Source organism: Gopherus flavomarginatus, chromosome 2, assembly GCF_025201925.1.
Source record: "Gopherus flavomarginatus isolate rGopFla2 chromosome 2, rGopFla2.mat.asm, whole genome shotgun sequence".
Taxonomy (NCBI): domain Eukaryota; kingdom Metazoa; phylum Chordata; order Testudines; family Testudinidae; genus Gopherus; species Gopherus flavomarginatus.
This window is the reverse complement of record NC_066618.1, coordinates 153,724,393-153,746,013: the sequence shown is the minus strand read 5'-3', so window position 1 is coordinate 153,746,013 and position 21,621 is coordinate 153,724,393. Positions and strand designations below refer to the sequence as shown.

At 51.1% G+C, this 21,621-nt stretch overlaps 1 protein-coding gene across 1 annotated transcript in view; it reads left to right on the top strand.

Moving 5' to 3' along the window:
- The first annotated feature begins 5,140 nt into the window (after window positions 1-5,140).
- PROM2 (prominin 2) overlaps window positions 5,141-21,621 on the top strand; it is a 32,496-nt gene continuing 16,015 nt past the window's right edge. The window contains exons 1-13 of the mRNA XM_050939746.1: window positions 5,141-5,147; window positions 6,607-6,798; window positions 7,144-7,193; window positions 7,962-8,164; window positions 8,965-9,085; window positions 12,534-12,734; window positions 15,638-15,701; window positions 16,728-16,817; window positions 17,305-17,504; window positions 17,690-17,764; window positions 17,854-17,917; window positions 19,202-19,361; window positions 20,151-20,303. Of these exons, the coding sequence (XP_050795703.1) occupies window positions 5,141-5,147; window positions 6,607-6,798; window positions 7,144-7,193; window positions 7,962-8,164; window positions 8,965-9,085; window positions 12,534-12,734; window positions 15,638-15,701; window positions 16,728-16,817; window positions 17,305-17,504; window positions 17,690-17,764; window positions 17,854-17,917; window positions 19,202-19,361; window positions 20,151-20,303 (1,580 nt within the window). The remainder of the gene's footprint in view (window positions 5,148-6,606; window positions 6,799-7,143; window positions 7,194-7,961; window positions 8,165-8,964; window positions 9,086-12,533; window positions 12,735-15,637; window positions 15,702-16,727; window positions 16,818-17,304; window positions 17,505-17,689; window positions 17,765-17,853; window positions 17,918-19,201; window positions 19,362-20,150; window positions 20,304-21,621) is intronic.

Genomic DNA, 21,621 nt, shown 5'->3' with positions numbered 1-21,621 from the left:
GTCAAAGACAGGATACGGGACAAGATGGACCATTGGTCTGACCCACTATGGCCATTCTTAGGTTCTTATGTTCTCATCCTCAATACAGATCCTTCATTTGCCAGTCCAGTTATATGTCACACAACTTTAACACTACTTAGATTAAGTACCATCAAAAGATGTTCCAATTAGCAATGTGTGAGACTGTATACCCCATAATAATGCTCCCATTACAATGTGGAGAATAAGACAATTGTGTAATTGCTGAATGACAGAAAGGGTGTAACGAAATTATGTCATGGACGGAACCTTCACCTTAAATGTACTAATATCACACTCTGAGAGAACACAACGAACCCACCCTAGGCTGCTGCTAAATGAAAGTTATTTTAATTTCTCTTACCCTTCGAGAATCAGCATATTGGTAACCTGCAATCCTATTCTTAATATACTATAAAAACTTTAATTTCTATGGCAAAAGCTCAACACTGGTAAATCTGCTACTCTAAACATCACTTCAAGTTTCTGTATTTCTTTTAGGAACTGTCTCACTTGTTGATGATCACAAATCATGTGTCCAGGCTCCATTTACTTTAGGTGTTAAGGTATTACTTCAGGTAATGTAGATAAACTCACCTCCCGTTAGAATCATCCTATAGTTAACTAGTGTAGCAAGTTATTCAGTCTCAGCACATTTTGGTCACTTAGTGAGAATATTATTTCTAGATATTTACTGACAAACATTCTTGCTGGCAAACTACAAATATATTTCACTCTGATAACGTTCCCAGACGTTATAAATCAAGTACACATCATATTAGTATTTAGATTAATACAGATCCATATCACTGACACAGAACATAGTATGCATAGGAGAGAAGTTTCTTTGTTACTTATCGGTGGCAGCTGGTACAATGGGAATTTCCTGATCAATTTACCAATTCATGATGATGGTGTCTCTAGAGATAGATGCGTAGAAGATACAAGTCAGTTTGGGAGTTGTTCTCTTGAGATGATGAACAGCTGCAATCCAGTTCTTTCCCAGCATCGCTGTGGGTTTCCTTCCTGAGGATGTCAAGTAGAAAGAATTAATAAAGAGTCATCTCAGAGTTTGCTTATAGCAAGTAATTGATAGTTACCAGCAGGAGGTGCTACCCAGAGGCCAGTCAACAAAGTCCTGCTTTTCTTGGCATTCTGGTGTCCCAGTGTCCTGGACGTGGAAGAACAGGGTTTTGATGACTGATGGAGTCTTCTCTAATAAGAACTTTGGTGGGTTGTCTGATGGCAATTTTTCATTTTTGCAAATCTGGCCCAGCCAGTCAGGCCACAGTCCCCATCTCCATGAGGAATTGTGATTGTCCAGCCCTAATCTTCTTCCCCTGAGTGGTCACCTTTTCATCATCCAATAAAATGAAAAGAATGTCTCTGGGAAGAGATAGACTAGGCCCAGAAGCCCCTTGCTGGAGGCCTCAGGGTCCTGCCACACACCCCACAGGCAAAGCAGCCAATCAGAGGGGCTGCAGAAGCAGCCAATCAGTGGCCAGGAGGGCCATATAAAAAGCAGCAGCAGAGCCAGAGTCAGTCAGTTGCTGCTTGGATCTGGAAGAGGGGACTGGGTTCCTAGCTGACTGAAAGAGCAGCAGAACCACTGACAGCTCAGTGTGGGCAGGGACCTGGGGAGCTAAGAAGGAGATCCTGGCTGGTTGCTGGGACTGAGCCCAGGGAGGGCTGCAAGAAGACAGTGTCTCCAGGGAGGAAGCCCTGGGGGTATGGCCCCATTCCAGGGCCAGGCAAAGTAAAGACTGTATACCCTAGAAGGGATTTGTTCTGTTCCACCTACAGACAGACAGAGGGCTGAGTCACTGAGCAGTCATCGAAGAAATCATTGACCACGGGCGGGGGGAGGCACTTGTGAGAGGTGAATGCCACCCCATTCCACGAACTGCATGGATGCCAACCCTGTTACAGTCTCCCTTAGAGTTTTACCTGTAGCCACCAGAGCTCAAGATTCATCAACTTCATGTGAAACTCATTATGGCCTTTTCCTTGGTTCTTATTTATAGTCCTTAGTAGTGAAGGTGTGGTTGGATACCTGCCAAGGGCACCTTGGGAGTGTTTGTGGAAGACCCTTGAAGCCCTCAGTTGGGTGGTATCCATCTCCTTGGTCACTCCTGCAAGCCTCTGTCTCTAGGCTGATGGTCATTTCTAGAAGTCTCCATTTTTGTCTCGCTGATCATTTACAGCTTTCCCGTCTTCTTCTTTGGTGCTCTAAGGCTCAATCCACACAAAAGGCAGAAATGACTTAGCTATTTTCTCTTGGCTTGGCTCAGTAGCAGAGCAGAAGAAAGTTAACCAAATAGCAAGCCACAACAGCTGTGTGCATCTGCACCTGCTGCTGGTTGTCCTTTTCAGTCATGTCATTACAATCGCCTGGGCCTCTGTTTTAAAGCTGGGTTTGTGTTTTATTTTTCTAGCAACTAACTCTCACTAGTCAAGTGGTGAGTGACCTGTGATCAGGCACTCAGTTGCAAGACACTTGAGTTTAGTTAGACCTAAGATACTTACCACTGGCTTTACGACCATAATCACGTGGCAGAGTTAATCCATTTTAGTATCAACAGTAAACTGGCCAATAAATTCATTTTGGGGAGCACAGATTCAGGTTGAATTTGGCAAATAGTTCCAGCTGAAAAAACCTGAAATTTTTTTTTCAATTTGAATCAGCAGTTGAAATGTTTCATTTAAAATCTTTGTTTTTTTCATCTCATTGAGGGAAATCAAAAGATTCAGTTTTGGTTCAATACTAATAGATTTTTGGTTCAGCCACTGAACCAAAAAAAATCAATTATTTGCTCAGCTCTCTACCTGTTCACCTTTCAGGACTGGGGCTGTATTGCTCCCAGGTTGCTTCCAATTAATAGAATCATAGACTATCAGGGTTGGAAGGGACCTCAGGAGGTAACTAGTCCAACCCCCTGCCCAAAGCAGGACCAATCCCAAACTAAACCATCCCAGCCAGAGCTTTGTCAAGCCTGACCTTAAAAACCTCTAAGGAAGGAGATTCCACCACCTCTCTAGGTAACCCATTTGAATGCTTCACCACCCTCCTAGTGAAAAAGTTTTTCCTAATATCCAACCTAAACCTCCCCCATTGCAACTTGAGACCGTTACTCCTTGTTCTGTCATCTGGTACCACTGAGAACAGTCTAGATCCATCCTCTTTGGAACCCCTTTTCAGGTAGTTGAAAGCAGCTATCAAATCCTGCCTCATTCTTCTCTTCTGCAGACTAAACAATCCCAGTTCCCTCAGCCTCTCCTCATAAGTCATGTGCTTCAGCCTTCTAATCAGTTTTGTTGCCCTCCGCTGGACTCTTTCCAATTTTTCCACATCCTCCTTGTAGTGTGGGACTCTCACCATCCGAGGGCACCAACGAGCTAGAGGAAAAGAAATTCCATTTCCAAAAAAGGTCTTTTGAGGTTGTCTCCAAAAACAAGCTGGAAATCCCAGTGCTGTTTTTTTTTATGCCAAAGAAATAGCAAATCAGTGGGCAATAACACTGCAGCTTATGGCCCTTCGGATTTCTGTTTAATGTTGGTTAAAACTAGAAGCTCACACCATGATGAGCATTAGATAGATGGATGATAAAGTATGTATGTGTGGTGATAGACAGATCCAAAACCAAAAGGTTGGTGAACAATACTTTACATCACTGTAGTGTCTTTCATGCAAGGATCTTTAAGTACCTTCCAAAACACTAACTCATTCAGCCCCACAGCAACCCTGGGAGACAGGCCAGCATTAGTATCACCATTGTATGTATGGGGAAACTGAGGCACAGAAAGGTTAGCTGCCTGGTTTTTCCAGAGGTGCCAAGGACCTGCAGCTTTCACTGAAATCAGCAGGTGCTGAGAGTGCCCACCACCTATCAGCAGTAGGCAATACATGATGTACCCAAAATGAGTCGGTGGCGGAGTTGAGAGAGAACCCAGGAGTCCTGATTCCCTGCCCTGAGCTCAAACCCTTAGATGTGTTGAGGGTAAGCCTGTAATCACCAGCAGTTACTTCTTTCACACTTCCTCAGTCCCTACACCATATGGCAGCAAGATCAATGGGCTGAGCCTTGAGGTGGGGTGTGTACGGACACCTCCCTCTGGCAGAGAAACCTTTGGCATCTGAACTGGAAATGTCACCCCCGCAGGTCCAGCAGGCCCAGACCATGCACAGGGCGGGGGAAGGTAGCTCTCTCCCTCCTCCTCCATGGGAAGCTGCCTGAGCAAGCACCCTGCCCCAGGCTTGTTGGTGAGTAAGCACCTAGTCGGCAAGTCTGTGCTGGCCCCCAGAGTGGGAACGCCAGAGTCATGCCTGGAGCCCGTTCGTATCTCTCTCTGCTCCACTGCTTTCTCCTCCCTTCTGCCCACCTGCTGGCCAGGTCAGATTCTGGCTTACTCTGTCCTCCCTCTGCCATATTGTTTCTGAACCCCAGGACAGTGGGTGCTCTGGCTGGTTACCCAGAGGTGGGTCAGTGCCACACAGAGGGTCTCTCAGATCCCCTCCTGAGTCAAACCTTGGTACTGAAGTTTCTTTCCCAGATTGCTGGCAAGAGAGTCAGTTTGTCAGCTCCACAGAGCAATGTTCTCTGTGCCCATGCCTGGGCAGCAATTCCTGGAAGGAATTGGCACCTTTATGTGGCTGGGTTGCTTTTGACACAGCTCCATGCCCCTTTGTGACTCTGTTTCCCTTGTGCAGCTTGGTTATTCTCAAGTCTCTCTGCTTTTGTGCCTTCTGCTGTGTGTTTCCCAGGCAGAGCTGAGGTTTGGCTTTGCTTTTCTTGTAGAAAAAACAAACATAACAAAATACAGATGACCGTCTCAGAATACATAAACTTCTTGGAATATATGAACCATTTGCTGCCCAGCCTTAGCTATACTTTTAAATGTTTAATTCTCTATAATATGAATGGTTACAATAGAAATCAATTATTTGCATAAATGAACCAATGTTGCTTATCAAAATCCAACTAGTTTAAGAAAAATTATTAAAATAAGATAAAGAATAGAAGCAAAATTAGGAGGAGGGGAATAGAGACGGGAAAAAAGTGGGTAGAGAAGATGGTGGGGTGACCAGATAGCAAGTGTGAAAAATCTGGGTAGGGCAGGGACGATGAAGGGTAACAAGCTGGTATATCAGATGTCTGGCCCCCCTCGAAGAGGGAAACATGGGTGGGGGGCATACTTTAATAGGAGCATTCAGATACCTCCAGGAAAGTATCCCATATCTCTGATTTTTTCTTGGGTATTTCTCTTATAATTCTTGCCCTGGTGGTCAAGCTCATGATGTCAAAGCTCCAGTCTTCAGCTGTTGGTCGCTTTTAGGATTTCCATTTTTACAGTACTAGTCTTTGAGCAGAGCACTAATCATTGCTAAGCCAAAGTTGTTCGGCTCTAGTCAGCGTCCATTCCACATCCATTAGGTTTAAAATTACATGTTTAGCCAACTCACCTTCATGACTTGCAGGTCAGCTTTTCTCTGCTCCCATCTCCCACTGGATTACCCAGCATGCTGCGCTTCCCTGCCATTTCATTGAGGCCTCTGGTCGGATTTTGTTCTGATTACCAATGAAAACCAAACAGTTCAACATTCCCTGGCCGTGTAATGAGAACTGAAAGTGGGAGGAAACAGCCCCTGACATATAACTCCCGGCTCAAACGCCTTCCCTGACTGGAGCAGAGCTGTTTTTTTTGACTCTGTGTATTCTCATTGAAGGTGGTGTGTCAGGGTTATGTCCAGAGCGCATGGCACTACAGCTATGCTATCATTCCCTGGGGCCATGGGAAGCAGAGCATAAGTTAGAGCAGCCCTGAGGCTGCTGTAATTTACACTGAGGGACCAGACCAGACCCTGCATGCCCCCTGAAGTATGGGGCTTAAAGCCACTTTAAACTTCTCCTTAGGGAATTGGCTACTTAATGCCATCAACCCCTAGATTAGGCATGAAGGGCTGCACTGCCAGTTCCCTGGGGATGGGGAGTGAGGGGATGGCACAGTCTCTGTCTCCTCTCCCGCTCCCTTGGGCCTGCTGGTCTTTGCAGGCCACCTTTGTGGAGATGGAGCACTGGCACCGAAGCGCTCAGTGGCTCAGGACAGCAGAGCGGATTGTGAAAGGGGCCTGTAACAGTTGCTGGGAGAAGCGCCTTGCCCCACCCTGCCCCATCCCTGGAGCAGAGGGAAGTGAGCCCAGCTGCAGTAGCAGCGCCTGGGCCCTCAAGAGGCGTCAAACCAGTCGGGCCAGTTTCTGAGGCACTCCAGCTGCAGACACAATCAGCTGAAGAGGAGGGAGCACCAGAGTCAGGGATGCCTCTCCCTGCGCCCTGCATTGTGTGCGGGAGCTGGGAGCACTGAGGGGGTCTGGGCACCTCCAAGGAGACCACTCGGCACAGCGGCTTCCAGGCATAGCCTCTGCGGGAGGGAATTCTCTGCCTCAAGGGCTGGGTCTCCTTGGAACTCCATTGCGATCCAGGTGAAAGAGCCCCCTTCCCCGGGCTGTTTCTGGACCAATGCAGGTCCCTCAGCCCAGAGGTGTCCGGGGCACAGCCTCCGCTCTGCCTCTGCACGTGTCTCTGGCCTTAGCCTGGGTTCTCCTGGATCCAGTTCGCTCCCAGCAATGTCCACCTGGAAACCCCCTCCTCGTCCACCAGTTCATGGAGATAGGCGCTGACCAGCAGGTCCCCGCCCAGCACCGGGTCCCGAGCTCACTGGATCCGCTCTATGGTGTCGTCCGGCGCTACCTGGATGTGGTCCAGCAGAACCCCTTCCCCACAGGTGAGCCAGATGGGGGGGCAGAGAGCCCTGGGGCAACTTGGGGAACCCCCCAGTGCCAGAGTAAGAGGCATGCACTGTGTTCGCTCAGAGGAGCGTCAAAAATCTTGCCCTGCTCTGGGACTGCACGTGCCTGAAATTGTGGCCCTGACGGTGTCTTGTGATCCCTGCCAGCTCCGAGTTCCTTGGGAAACCTGGCCCCACCACTGGGCACAAGATGGAGGGGAAGAGCATCCTCACGGCCAGTTTGGCGCATCCTGCCGGGGCAGTGGTAGCAGGGGGAAGGTGAGGAGGGGGAAAGACAGCTGGGTTCAGGAGTTCAATGGGACATTGGTTTTGTTTTAACAGAGCTTCTACGGGTGGCCCTGAATGAACCGTCATCAGTGAGAACCTCTCAGGTGAGCAGGAGTGGGGTTTGTACCTGTCCTGGGTGGTCCCACTTCACTCACTCCTCTGGGGGCCCACCTGTGGCACGGGGGACACCAGGATTTCCTTGGGTTATGGCAGGGGGGAGAAGGGCAGGTGAAGGATGTGCCCGAGGGCAAGTACATATTGGGCTGGCTGAGTGAAATGCAAGGCAGGGGGAGATGTACGGGGTGGTGTCAGAAGGGTGAGGTGGAGAGCATGGGAGGGATGGGGCAAAGGGAAGGCATGGGTGAATGGGAGAAAGGTTAGGGGCAAGGAGTAAGTGGGGGGCAAGGCAAGGGGATGGTGTGGGGGACTGGTGGAGGGAAGGGCAAGCGGAGGGAGTGGGGAACTGGTGGGGGAGCAGGGCAAGGGGGTTGTGGATGTGAGTGTGGGAGGGCGGGGGTGGGAGAGAGGAGCAGGGGGATGGATGGGGAGGAGGGGCAAGGGGAGGGCATGGGGGACTAGTGGTGGCGGAGCAAGGGGCTGTGGAGGTGGGTGCAGGGCAAAGGGTGGGCGTGGGAGGGCAGGGGTGGGTGGGGGAGCAGAGGGGATGGGTGGGGTCAGGGCAAAGGGTGTGGAGGTTGGTGTGGTAAAGCGGGGGTGGGTGGGGGATCAGGGGGAATGGCTGGGAGTGGGGCAAGGGTGTGGGGGTGGGCATGGGAGGGCAGGGGTGGGAGGGAGGAGCTGGGGCAGGGGAAGGGCATGGGGGGAGAGATGAGTGGCACCCCCCCTGAGGAGGTCCTTGCTCGCTCCCCCAGGTGGTGCGCTACCAGGCTGGCTATGTCATCTGTGCTGCGATTGCTGTGCTCTTCTTTGTGGCGGTGCCAGCAACAGGTCTGTGCTTCTGCTGCTGCCGGCGCCGCCGGCGCTGTGGGGGGCGCATCAAGGCCGACCGCCGCTCCCTCACCTGCCAGCGCAACCTCCTCACTTTCTGCCTCTCCCTCACTACCGCCATCCTACTGTGAGTGAGGGTCAGCGCCGGGCGGGGGGGTGAGGGTTAGGCATGTGTGTGATGGATGGAGGGGAGCGGAGACGGCAGGCGAGCCGCTCACTGGAGATAGGATAAGGGAGCTAGTCCAGGGGGCACCACGGATGGGACAATGTATCGTAGGGCACCACATGGGGGCAGGGCTGGTCTTTCCACATAGTGCGGATGCCACTGGGGGCTAATCTCCCCTTGGGCATTTCCTGGGCACTGGGGCTGGCATGTCAGAGGCTGAGGGAAAAGGGGCATTAGGGGCCCTCCGTGTAGGAGATGATCTGGGGTCAGGGCAAAGGTAGATGTACGGGGTCCCATAGGGCACCCAGAAATGGAGGCACCCCAAATCAGAGACTGCACAGGAAAAACATGGCCTGAAACAATGAATTTTCAGCCCATCTAGGATGAGCCCCCACTTTTCCCCTCAGCCCAGCAACCCCCAGTGACATATTCCCCCTGTTCTCTCCCTGTCATCCCCCACTGACCTGCCACTGGGTCCCTCTTCCCCTTCACCTCTGTCCTGCTAGACAGCACCAAGAACAGCTGAGATACAGAGTTGGGATGAGACTCTGAACCAGGACAAGGTCTGGGGTCATTTGCATAGACCTGGGGACTGAGTTTGGAGCAGCCATGGAGCCCAGAGCTGGATCTGAAGACCCCGCCCCAACCTTTGGGGTTGGTTCTGGCCGATGGCATGTCAGAGGACTGTGGGACAATAGGAGATTTGGTCGCTCTTTGGAGCACTAAGCATAGGTTACCCACTTTGGCCTCATCTCCCGCAGGGCTGGCGTTATCTGTGCTTTCGTTGCCAATCAGTGGGTGAAGGAGCAGATGGAGCCCGGGGCCCGAGCCGTGCCAGCCACTCTACACACTTTGAGGAAGAACATTCACAGCATCCCACAGGTAAGCCGGAGCCGCCTTGCCCGTTGACTGTCAACCCGCAGGGCCAGGCGAGAGAAGAGCAGCCTCGCAGGGATCTCGGGGTGTGTCTGTGCTGGAGAAGGAGAGGCATGCAGGTATGGGGCCCAGTAGCTAATACTGCATATCAGGGGAGCTGTGGCATCCCACTTGCCTCTGGATTCCTGTTTAGGCCCTAAGTCTCCTTCTGAGTCCCCGCTGCTTACACAGACTTTGGCAAGATGGGCATCTTCTGTCTGCTTGCTGGAGACAGGACTGACGGGCAACGGAAGAACTGGACTCTGCCCCAGATCTGCAGCGCTAGTGGGGAGGGGATCCCCAGCGGCAGCAGTAGAGAGTCCAGCGGATAAGGACTAAAGAGCAGTGGTAGAGGGGAGGGAGCCCAGGCTAGGATAGCAGGGGCTGCTGTCGGGATTGAAACACATGCTGGAGGGAACCCAGGCCAGGGACGGCAGGAGGGGCTCCAGGTCAGGACTGAGGTGCATCGGCAGGAGTGGGGAGCCCAGGACTTGGATAGAGAGGGTCTGTGGATCAGGAACAGTGGAAGCTCCCTAAAAGTGTGGGAGGGGATGGGGTGCTGCCGCCCCTGCCCCCCATGCTGCCTCTTCTCCCCCAATACCCTGTCTGCTGCTCGCTCCTCTCTGCCCTCTCCCTCTGTTGCTTGCCCTCACGGCTGATAAAAAGCGACTTTCTCAGTTTGGTACTGTGACAGGTTTGGGCCCTTTGGGGTGTCACTTGATGTGCTGGGGTGCCACTGAGTCAGCCTGTTCTGCCAACCTGGGTCCCCTTTACCTGGCCTTGCTGAGCTAGGCTCACAACCCTCTTCCAGCCAAGCTCACAGGCAGGGCCACACTCAGCTGCAGAGAGACAGAGACCCGCTCTGGGAAGATTCAGCCTTAGGGGCTCCCTCAACACTCTGTTGCTCACTTCCTTTAAGGGGGACAAACTCAAGGTTTTATGAAATTCGCCCCCTCCCTCAGTGTGGAGAGAGAGATATGTGCAATGTCTTTCCTATCCCCAGGTAGAAATTACATAAACTGGGTTATATTATAAACAAGAAACAAGTTTATTAACTACAAAAGGTGAATTTTAAGTGAATATCAGAGATAACTGTCATAACTTAATCCCAGATTTGGACCTTAGCCTCCAAAATATGGGGGTTAGCATGAAAACCTCCAAGCTTAGTTACCAGCTTGGACCTGGTACTGCTGCCACCACCCAAAAAATTAGAGTGTTTTGGGGCACTCTGGTCCCCCCAAAAACCGTCCCTGGGGACCCCAAGACCCAAATCCCTTGAGTCTCACAACAAAGGGAAATAAACCTTTTCCCTCCACCCCCCTCCAGGTGCTCCTGGAGAGATACACAGAAGCAACCTCCGTGAATCTAAGCAGAGGGAGTCCACCCTCTCTAATTCCAGTTCTGGAAACAAAAGCACTTCCCTCTTCACCCAGAGGGAATGCAAAGTCAGGCTGGTAAATCTAACACACACAGATTTCCCCCTGACTTCTTCCTCCCACCAATTCCCTGGTGAGTACAGACTCAATTTCCCTAAAGTTCCTCACTAAAGAAAAACTCCAACAGGTCTTAAAAGAAAGCTTTATATATAAAAAAAAAGAAAAATACATAAAACTGGTCTCTTTGTATTAAGGTGACAAATACAGGGTCAATTGCTTAAAAGAATATTGAATAAACAGTCTTATTTAAAAAGAATACAATTCAAAGCACTCCAGCAACTATAGACATGTAAATACAAAAGAAAAAAAACAATAACCCTTATCGTTTTTATGATCTCTGTACTTACAACTTGGAAACAGAAGATTAGAGAGCAGGAAATAGAAATTACTCCTCATAGCTGAGAGAGAGGCAGACCGAAGACCCAAGAACTCAGACACAAACTTCCCTCCACCCAGAGTTGAAAAAATCCTGTTTCCTGATTGGTCCCTTGGTCAGGTGCTTCAGGTTACTTTTTTTTTTTTCAAGTGAAAGAGACATTAACCCTTAGCTATTTGTTTATGACAATAACAGACAGAACAAAGCAGATTACTGAGAAAATAAACTAAAGTATGCAAGATAAGTTCAATAGACGTAAGAAACAGGTTACACAATGTAAATTCTCACCCTAAATGTTATTTTAGGCAGGTTGCAAAGTTTCTGTGGTTCAAACTTCCAGTTATATTCCTTTTCAGACTGGACCCCCGTCTCAGTCTTGACTCTCCCCCTGCCTTCCATTCAGTTGGTTTTAGCAGTCCTTCTTCTTAGGCAGGCAGGCCATGGAGAGAAGGAGTCCCCTTTGCCTTCCTCCCCACCCTTAAATAGGATTTACATAAGGTGGGAATCCTTTGTTTCCCAAACCTGACCCCCCCCACTTCCCTTCCAATGGAAAGTTACAAGAAGTCCCAGGTAATGTTTAGTATCAGGTGACAGACCACCTGACTCTGTAGTATCACAGCGTCCATGAGTCAATGGCAGTATGGAGGGTCCGTAGGAAGGCCAAACCTTTTCACAGCCCATTGTCCTCGCTGATGGGCCACCTGCCTTTTCTGGCTTTTCCATTGTTGTATCTGACCTGTTAGCAGTGAGCATTACTCAAAGTAGCGGGTTTCAGAGTAGCAGCCGTGTTAATCTGTATCTGCAAAAAGAATAGAGTACTTGTGGCACCTTAGAGACTAACACATTTATTTGAGCATAAGCTTTCATGGGCTACAGCCCAAATACAGATACAGAGTCAATATTCCTAACTTCACATATAGAAATGATACAGGCACACAAATTGGATAATCACATGCAGTAAATTATAACCTTTCCAATGATATCTTACAAGACCCATCTGGCGTGAAGCATCTCTCGTTATGTCATATTCATATCATAAGCATACTTTCATAAAGAATATGGAGTGAAACATCACAGGTACCTCCTGGTTTGATCCAGGGCTGCCTTTCTCCAGTATCGGCATGCCCAGCCCTGTACCATACCCAGAGCGCTGTACCATCAAGAAAACAAATGTATTCCCAGCACTTTTTCATACTCTCAGATGTGGCACAAACAGGGGGATGTAACCATTGAAATCAACGAGTTGCACTCACTTAGACCTGCCAGGGCAGTCAGATACCATGGAGATGGGCACATTAGATAGAGAAATACCCTAAGAAGGGTGGGTGGGTGGGTAGACAGATAATCGAAATCTTGAGAAGGATAGATGGTGGGGCGTGTATGTGAATAGATAGATAAAGGGAAGTGTATGGGGATGGATGGATACATGAGAAAAGGGGGTGTATAGGGATAGATAGATGACAGAGGGGTGTCTATGGGGATGAATCGACAGAGGGGTATATGGGGATGGATAGATTTGGCCCCGAGATCTGTAGGGAGGGTCTGATCCTGTCTGAGCCAATCCACTTTGCAACCCCTACGCATTCTGCGGATGCCAACTCAGGACCGTGTCTCCTTCAGCAAGCAGCAGCTGCTGCACAAGAGGAGGATCTGTCACGGCAAGTGCGTCAGCCACTTGCTCAAACATGAAAGTTTTCTGCTTCGGTTGGCTCAGAACCCTCCACTGCAGGCTGAGTGTGCTGCCCGGCCACCGCCGCGGCAGGGCTCCTCAAAGGCTGGTGGACTAATGCAAGGAGACAGGCGGGTATCCTCTGAGACAGCACGAATCCAGGGCATGGAAATCAACATGAACCTCCCCTGAGCCTGGAAATGACACATGTCATCTCTGCAATGTGCTGGGGGAAGCACTGAGCTGGGGAAAGGCCGAGGAGGGGCCCTCCAGCCAAGGCAATGCTCAGCCTGGCCAACTGGGCAAAGATGCATCACTGTTCTTCTTGCACAGTAGGTTGGGTGCTGTGCAGAGAGGTGATCCAGGGCTGGTAGGGTGCTGCGTAGAGGGATGATCCAGGGCAGGGCGGGTGCTGCGCAGAGGGGTGATCCAGGGCAGAATGGGGTACCCTGTGGGATGGGATGAAGCACAATAGTGTACAGTACATTGAGGGGTTGAGCAGAGGGCTGTGCCTAATGCTGGGTGCAGTGTGGTGCTACATAGTGGAGCAGGGTGGGGATTGTGCTTTGGGGTGATGGCAGCTGAGTGGGGTCTGGAGCACTGGAGAAGGGTGCTGAGGAGCATTTTGCAGTGGGGTTGGGTACATTGTGTGGTGAGGTGGAGCAGAATGGGGTACTGTGCCAGGGGGCACTGTGCAAAGCGGTGGGATGCCTGAGGGCACTGTGCATTGGGGTACCAGGTACTGGGATGCTGCACATTGGGATGGGATTCTGCAGTGGGGTGCTGTGCCTTGGGGTGCTGGCAGCATGGTGGAGCCCTGCGCACTGGCTTTCCTGTGGGCCCAGGGAATATTAGCAATGGGGCAGGATAGTTCACCGTGATCAGACACATCCCCTTCCTACGATTCTGTGCCATGGTCACATAGGGGACCCCTTCCTCTGCCCTGCTAATTGCGCAGATGGATGCTTTTCATGCTGCACAGGAGCAGCCTGGCTGGCACTAGAGATGGCTGCTGGATTCACTCACCCTCCTGCATCGAGGACGGAGCTGGATCACCCTCCAGGCAGGGTGGAGACTCCTCCAGCTCCATGCGAGATGAGCAGAGGGGTCTCAGCCCAAGTTCTCAGCAGCTCCACATCACAGAGCCCTTGGCCCGGATCCCCCTGGGCACCCACCCTCGTTCATGGGGCAGCATCCCAGCCGGGTGTGGCTGAGACACAATAGGAAGTGGCTGTGGACGGCTGGCATAGGGGCCAATGCCGGAGCAAGTGGGGGGAGGTTTCAAGGGTGCCCACTGCTTTCTGTAGATTGGGGTCATGCTTCACCCTCGGCTCCAATTCTTTGCCTTGGGCCCCTGGGCTAATCTGGCTCCCCTAGAGGGAAAATACCATCCTACACCCGCCTGCTCCAGCCTCTTACCTTCATCTATCTCCTGGCTGTCCTGCGGCTGCCCAAGAACTGCCGGCATGGTGGGGCCGGCCTGGGTTTCACTGCTGGAGCAGGCACAACGTGTTGCAGCTTCATTAAAAATGCATTTTTCATTGCCAAGTGCTGTTTCGTTCCCTCCCCTCTGCTGCCTGGTTGGGTGGTTTGCTCAGTATGCATTCTGCACTGTGGCACAGCCCCGTCCAGCCGAACGGAGCCAAGGCAGGGGCTCAGACCCGGTACATACCTGGGAGCCACCGGCAAAGCCACGGGCTTGAGGGTGGGGTTAATGAGACGTACAGCTCTTAATAATCAGTGCTCTAATGCAGTGGCATTTTCCTTCCCTCAGGGCTAAATCCTCGGTGCCCTCCATTCAGTGGAACTGGCATAGCCCCACTGATCTGGGGGGCCCCTCCCACTCCCTGTGCCCCACCTTGCCCCTAAGGCAGATCTGCAAAGCTGAGGTTTGGGTGTAGGAAGGAGCAAAGCCAGCATGATGCTGCAAATAACCCTGTGCGTAGGGGCTGTAAAGGGTACTTCATCCCCAAGGCTGGTGAGGGGCAGCGTGGCTGCTCTGGGGCCTGCTGCTGGGGTAGGGAGGAGGGTTTCAAACACCTCTGCTCTCCCATGTATTCAGGGTTTGCCCAGGGACCTGGATTTTCCCCATGGCGCTGATGGGAGCAGGCTGAAGAGGTGAGCTTCCCTGGCTGCCCAGGGCTTGATCCAGCCTTCTCCAGTGGTGATCTCAGCAGGGGTTAGCCGATGATTTGGGAGCTGTGTTTGAAGGGATGCCCAGGCCGGCACCATAACTACATCTCTCCCAGAAGCCCTCGTGTAGGGCATTGGGTCCCCATCCCAGCACCTGGCCACAGAGCCCAGGGCAGTTCAGTTGCTGTGTAAGTGGAGAGAGTGTCCTGGTTGCATGGAGTTTATAGGTTATTGTTTAGGGAAGGCGCCACTCGCTAAGTCTGGATGGAGATTTGCCCAGGAAGCAGAGTTCCCACCTCTGGATGGTGGGTGGAGAAGCCAGTGCAGGGGATCTTGGGAAGTTGTGTGCTTGCCTGGGTGGCGTCCTGTCAGTGAAAGCCCGTGTCTTCGCTAGGATGTGGTTAGAACACGCCTGTAAGGAGTGCATTTAGCGACCGTGGTGCTGGCCGCATGTGCCTGGTGATAGGGGACCCAGCCATGATATTACTCGTGATTAGACCCTGCTGGGACCAGCCATTAGCCACAGCACAACGGGGACCATGACCCGTCCTTGGCAGCTGACTTGGCTCGTCATGGCCACGATCCACTGCAGTAGGCCGAGGCTTGAGTGGGACAATCCCTCATGAGAACTGGGTGGGGCCTTACAGTGGGTGCTGGGATCCAAGAGAATTAACTGAGCAAAACTGGGATGGCTACATGGAATGGAACATACCCAAGAGCTATCTGCTAACCCGGGGGACCCCTGTCTGGGGGCAGGAGCACGATGAACCATGCCCAAGCTCAGAGGCAGAGCCCAGCCAGGCCTCATGGGCCCAAGCGATGGTGGGTCCCAAGCCAACTGACCATGCTGATGCAGCCTCAAGGGGGCTGAGTGAGACCTTTCTCTGCTTCTCTCTCTCCGGCAGGGGGTGCAGTCTGTCGTGGAGCAGTTTGCAGTGCCCAGACAGCAAATAATCAGCGACCTGAACAGTGAGTGTCTATCTGGCTGTTGGCTTTTCCTCTTCTAGGCCAGAGCAGTCTCTCCTATTCCTGGGATACTTGGTACCTGGGGGAGAGGAAAGCAGCTCCATGATCCCTGGTCCCAGCTCTCCTCTCTGAGCAGTTGTTACATGTTTCTTTGCATCACCCTGACTCCCTTCCACCATTCCCTGCTCCCAGAGAAGTCATGGCAAAGCTCGCGTTGACTTGGACGGGAGCAGAATCAAGTCATTAAGCTCCAACTGTATCCAAAGCATCTGGACTCCCATTGCCCCAAATAGACCCTGGGCACCTGGGATAGAGTTTTTCTCAGTGCTTGCCCGACAAGGGGAAAATCCCCACTGGACCACACAGCAGCCTTCTGAAACAGCAAGAAGTGATTTCTCAGCAGCTTGGCTTTAAACCTACCCCAAGCGCTCATGGGCATCTCGCGTGCATGTCCATAGCCCTCGCACTAACTCTAAGCAAAGCCCCCTTTGGGGCAGGGGGAGACACTCCCAAATGCTTTGCAGAGCTGGGAGTGGTCCTTCATGGTTGGTTCAAATCAATGTAGGTTGTCCAATCTATACAGAGATTTTGAGCAGGCCTGGGTGGACGTCGGGTCTCTGACCCCACAAGGGCAGGAAGAGAGCGTGACTGTCTCCAACGTTCGCCCTGAGGGAGAGGAAAAGGCAGAGATAATGCCAGATCCTGCTCTCAGTTATAAGCGCAAAGTCATGGAAGTCGTTGAAGTTTGCACTGTGCAGCATACTGGCTTTGTGTGTGTTAGTGAGGGATGGCGCTACCTAATGGCTGCAGCCCACTGATTGACACGCCACTCCAACCTGCCGTAGGAGGTGTCCTTTCTCTCAGGTCTGGTGTTTATAAAGCTGGATTTCCAGACTCCAAATTCCAGCTCTCCATGTGTGTGAGACTCTTGTCACAATGGAGCTTGACTGCTTTGTCTGAGTCAGAGCAGCGTCTGTTCTGTGCAGGGCGGAGGCAGCAGCTCACAAAGGGTGGTTTGGTGCTTTTCAGATGTCAGCCACAGCATTGGCCTCACCATCCATTCACTGTTGAAGGAGCAGGTGTTTTCAGTGCTGGAGGCCATTCAGGGCAGAGCACAAGGTAAGATGGAGGCACACCTTCTCCTGCGAGTGGGACTGTCCTTCACTGTCAGAAATGAAAGATGACTTTAGAGTCCTCCCAACCAGTCCTTGAAACCTCCTCATGCCAGACTAGGATGGACAGGTCCAAACCTCTACCTCCCAGAGATCCTCTCTGCCTGATGCTGGGATCCCTGCCCCTCCCTCTGCCCCACATTGGGTGGGAGGTGGCTTCACAGCTCATCCCTCATGCATATCCTGAAGACGCCTTAGAACTTCCTCTATTCCACTCCCCTCTTCTGGTGACCAGACATGCTATCTCTAGCCAGAGGCTGGGGCCCAGCAGGGTGGCATCTGCACTGAAGATGGCCATCTGTTGAGCTGCTCCATAGTTACTTGTGTAGAAGCAAGGCAGGAGGGCCTGGGGGCCAGCCTGCTGGCGAAGGGAATAGAGTAAGTGGCACAGATGGAGCAGAACGCCAGAACTAGCCTTGGGTTTTCTCTTTAAGACCTACAGAACTCGCTGCACCATTTACAGATTCTCCACAAGACCGTGCGGACTCTGACCCATTTCCAGGATGAGCTGGGCCTGGCGCTGAGAGATCGCAAGGAGAGCGCGGTCTCCCTGCTGGACAGTCCGCGCTGCACCTCCTGTGCCCGGGCGCTGGGCAAAGCCCAGAACTTGGAGCTGGGAGCCGACTACAGCAGGGTGAGTACAGGATCATAGAGAGAGGGATGGGTCTCTTTTGCCACTTGGGCACCATTGTGTCCATTCCCTTGCTGTGGGACATGCCTCAACACTGCTCCACACACATATGATGGCTCAGCAGAGACACTCTGCCAAGTCGTAGAGGGGAACTCACCTGTTCATGGAATGATGGTTTCTTCCTGCAGGTTCCTTCAGTGGAACAAGTTTTGAAGACACTGTCTGGTCTCCCCAAAGCTAACTTCCCAGGCTTGATTGACCAGGTATGTGACTGACAAGGCCAGGGCCCTGTTTGCAAATGTGAAAGCTGGTTCGATTTTGGGGGAGAAAACGTCTATTTTTGCTCTTCCAGGGCAACAGCACCTTCAACTCAATGCCAGACCTAGCCGTTGCGAAGATGGCCCAGGTTGTTCAGGGTGAGCAAAACTCTTTTACAGTCAGTGGGGTGTTGCACTTCCAAACTCTGAAGCTATGCAACCACAATGCCTTTGGTTCTTGCGAACTGCCCCTTTAAATTACTAAGAAAAAAACCTGTCTGCAGAGACAGCAGCCATTTTGTTCCCAGCATGGCTTCAGACTGTTAGGATATGCACCCCCTGTGCTCTCCTCTGGGGACTTTACTTTTGTTCCCTCTTATTTTGTTGTTTCCTTTAATCCATGCACCTGCCAGACACTGGGGCCCAGATCCTTGGCGGGATTTAGCCACCTAACTCTCACTGATTTCAATGGAAGTTAGGCACCAAAACACCTGCCCCTGGGAAACGATCCTGCTTGTATTCAATGAAACTGCAAGAAACAAGAAAATCTTTATATTGGGGTCATAAACCCTTGGAAACTGGAGTGAATAGTGGCAATACTGAAAGGCACTAAACCTTAGGGAAGTGAGATTCTCAGTCAAAGAGCCACAGCAGAGACCAGGCTCCCACTGTGCTTGGTGTGGTTACAGTAGGAAACAGGCCTTGTCCTGTAGGACCTTACAGTTGAAATATACAGGACAGACAAAGAGTGAGAGGGTAAGTGACAGGCCCAAGGTCACCCAGCACATCAGTTGCAGACCATTTGCGAACCCTCCAAGATTGTCCTGGAGTCCTCAGGAATTAAAGATGGATCTTTAATTAAAGACAATGTCATGTGATGGAACCTCCAGGAATTCATCCAACCAAAGTTGGTAACCCTAGTTGCAGAGCTGAGCTGAGCATAGGACCTATGTCTCCTGAAACACAGGCCAGCATCCTACCCATTACAGGGGATTCAAACTGAAGTAATACGAGTCTGAGGGTATGGCTGCATTGTAAGCACAGCCTCAGACTTAAGTTTGAGCCCAAACCCTGCTACTGTCCATGCACAAATAGCTCTGACACAGGTCAATAAGCATTCGGGACCTGAGTCTTAGGACCCATTTGAGCCTGAGAGCTTGGTCTATACTTGAGACTTGAGTCCAAACCCTGTCATTTTGCAGAGGTTAGGTTAGGGTTAGGGTGTGTTTACTGCACCAGGTAAGGGGCAGACTCTTCTAGGACTTTGGCACAGGCTGGGTGAGAGGGTCTGTCCTGAACAGAGGAGGGATGTTTTTTGTGAATGGTCCTGTAAGATCCAGCCCCTTGGGACCACAGAGAAGGATCAGTGCTTGCCTTCGCCCATCCCTGCAGCTGCAGGGTTCTCACTAAGTCCCCCCTACATCTCCCACTCTCACCTTGCAGATCTAAAGGATGAAGTGAACAAGGTCAGCAAGAAGGTCCAGTCTATTGCAGACAGCTTCCCAGTCTCTGATTACACTCAACCCTTGAATGATGCCTTGTTGCAGGCAGAGAACAAGAGCCACCCTTACCTCCAGGAGGTGAAACACTATGAGAAATACAGGTAACGGGGGAGTGGCTGCAGCTGTGTGAGTCTATGGATCTGATTCTGAGCTCACACCAGTGTGAATCAGGAGTCACTCCCGTGAAGTCAAGTAGGTAACACCTGTATAAAACCAGGGGAAGTGAACTCAGAAGCAGGCTAACAATTTTCCTGGTTCAACCTCTGGGAATGGCTAAATCCCTTGTATTACTCTCCACCCCCTACCATTTGAGCTAAAGGAGCCACTCTATTAGAAAGAAGCAGTAGTAGGCTGTTATCCTCTGGTGGACCACTGCTAGCAGAAGAGAACACACAAGCATTCTCAGTGTGTCACACTTCTTTAAGAGGGTCCAGAATGTATCATACCAGCCCTAGCTGTTCCTGGACTGAAGCCCCCCAGCTGCTTGTAGTCCACTGAGGAGTTTAGGGCTCTTCTCAAAACTTTCCACCTGATCACTTGACTTCTTGATAGCAGGCCCTGGGTGGCTCTGAGACTGTGACAGGGTCATAATCTCAACAGAGTGAGTTCAAATCCAGTCTAGTGTAGAAAGCTGAAGTAGAGAAGTGGGTGCATTGCTCCCATCTGCTTGCCTCAAAGGATGATTTTTGACTTCCTGCCTCTGCTGACTAACAATGATTGTGGGCTCAGGCCTGAGGCTGAATTTAGGGTTTGCTCCCAGTCGTGGCAGGTGATGGTGCAGGCTCCCTCCTGCCACCGGGGATGGGGAAAGAGCCAGAAGTGGAGGGGGAGGGCTCATTCTTTAACTGCTGTTATGGCTCCTGACTTCCTCCGACCTTCTCTCTCCACAGGTGGATTGTGGGCATCGTGCTGTGCTCTGTGGTCCTGCTGGTTGTAACCTGTAACCTCCTGGGGCTGTCCCTTGGGGCCTGTGGGCTCGCCATGCGGGAGGATCCGAGTGACTATGAAAGCAGAGGAGAAGCTGGGGCCAAGTTCCTTTTGGTGTAAGGGACTATTACTGTACTGGGCGGGGCAGGGGAGAGTTCAGGGCCCTCACACCTCGGTTGGGGGTGATGGGGAGAAAATATCTCTGTGATGTGGTGGCATTGGTGGCGTGTGCTACACAACAGGTCAGACTACATGATCTGGTGGTCCCATCTGGCCTGAAACTCTGTGATGGACACATGGCATTGGGAGTGGACTGGAGTCCAGCCCTCGTCTGTCAGCTGGGAGGCTCTCCATGGTGATGTGGCACTGTAAAAGGTGGATGGTGTTACAGTCAAAGTGTGCCAGGGTGGGAATGGAGAGGTCCTCTGGCTGGGTGGTAGGCTGAAGCCCAGTAGATGCAGATGCTTGCCTAGGCACTCACTTCTCACTTCTCTTCCCGTTTGGGTCTCCTTGGGGACGACTAAGAGGCAGCTCCAGCTCTCAGTGAAATGTTTCTGGTGGATGTCTGATGCCAGGTGACCTGAGCATAGTTGCTACCAGCAGCAAGTTCCTTATCGGCAGTATGTGCTTCACAGCATACTAGCCCCTTTCACGCTTGGGTTTGGGCTCCTCTTTATGTAATATGGTTGATCTTCACAATGAATCCTTCACCTGACCACAGCACGTTTCATCTTAAGTTTGTTCAGTTAATGTGAATCTGTCCATACTGCATTTTGTGTTATGTTTGTGTGGTTCATGTGACCATAGTATGTCTCACATCACATTTGGATGGTTGGTGTGACCATAGCATGTTTCAACCCATTCTAATTTTAAAGTTGTACAGATGTAGTATGAACGTTTTTCACTGAAAGTTTTTTCAAAGGAAAATGGCTTTCTGACCAAAAATTTTTGTGGAAAATCTTTATTTTGGTCAACATTTTCCAGCTTAAACGAACAACTGAAAAATGTTGGTAAAAACTCAGTTTTTCAATGAAAAATCAAGACGTTTTGAATGAAAGAAATACTTCTGAAATTTCCCTACAAAGAATAATTGATGTTTTTCAACCAGCGCTACTTAAAATGTTTCCCCTTTGGGGCATATGGTCTCACAGGACCATTGGAACAAGTGACCTAGGGCAGGGTGTATTGTCCATGACTAGCAGTTTTTCAGACAAGACTGGATGCCTTTCTGAAAGATCTGCCCTCGCTCAAACAGAAGTTATAGGCTTGGTGCAAGAATCATTGGGTGACATTCTCTGGTCTCTATGATGCAGGAGATTAGACAAGATGATCATGACAGTCCCTTCTGGCTTTACAGTCTATGAATCTATGGCCTTAGTGAGTTTCTTGTGTGGTCTGAGCGCTTGAGGGATGAGAGAGAGTCTTTCTCACTGT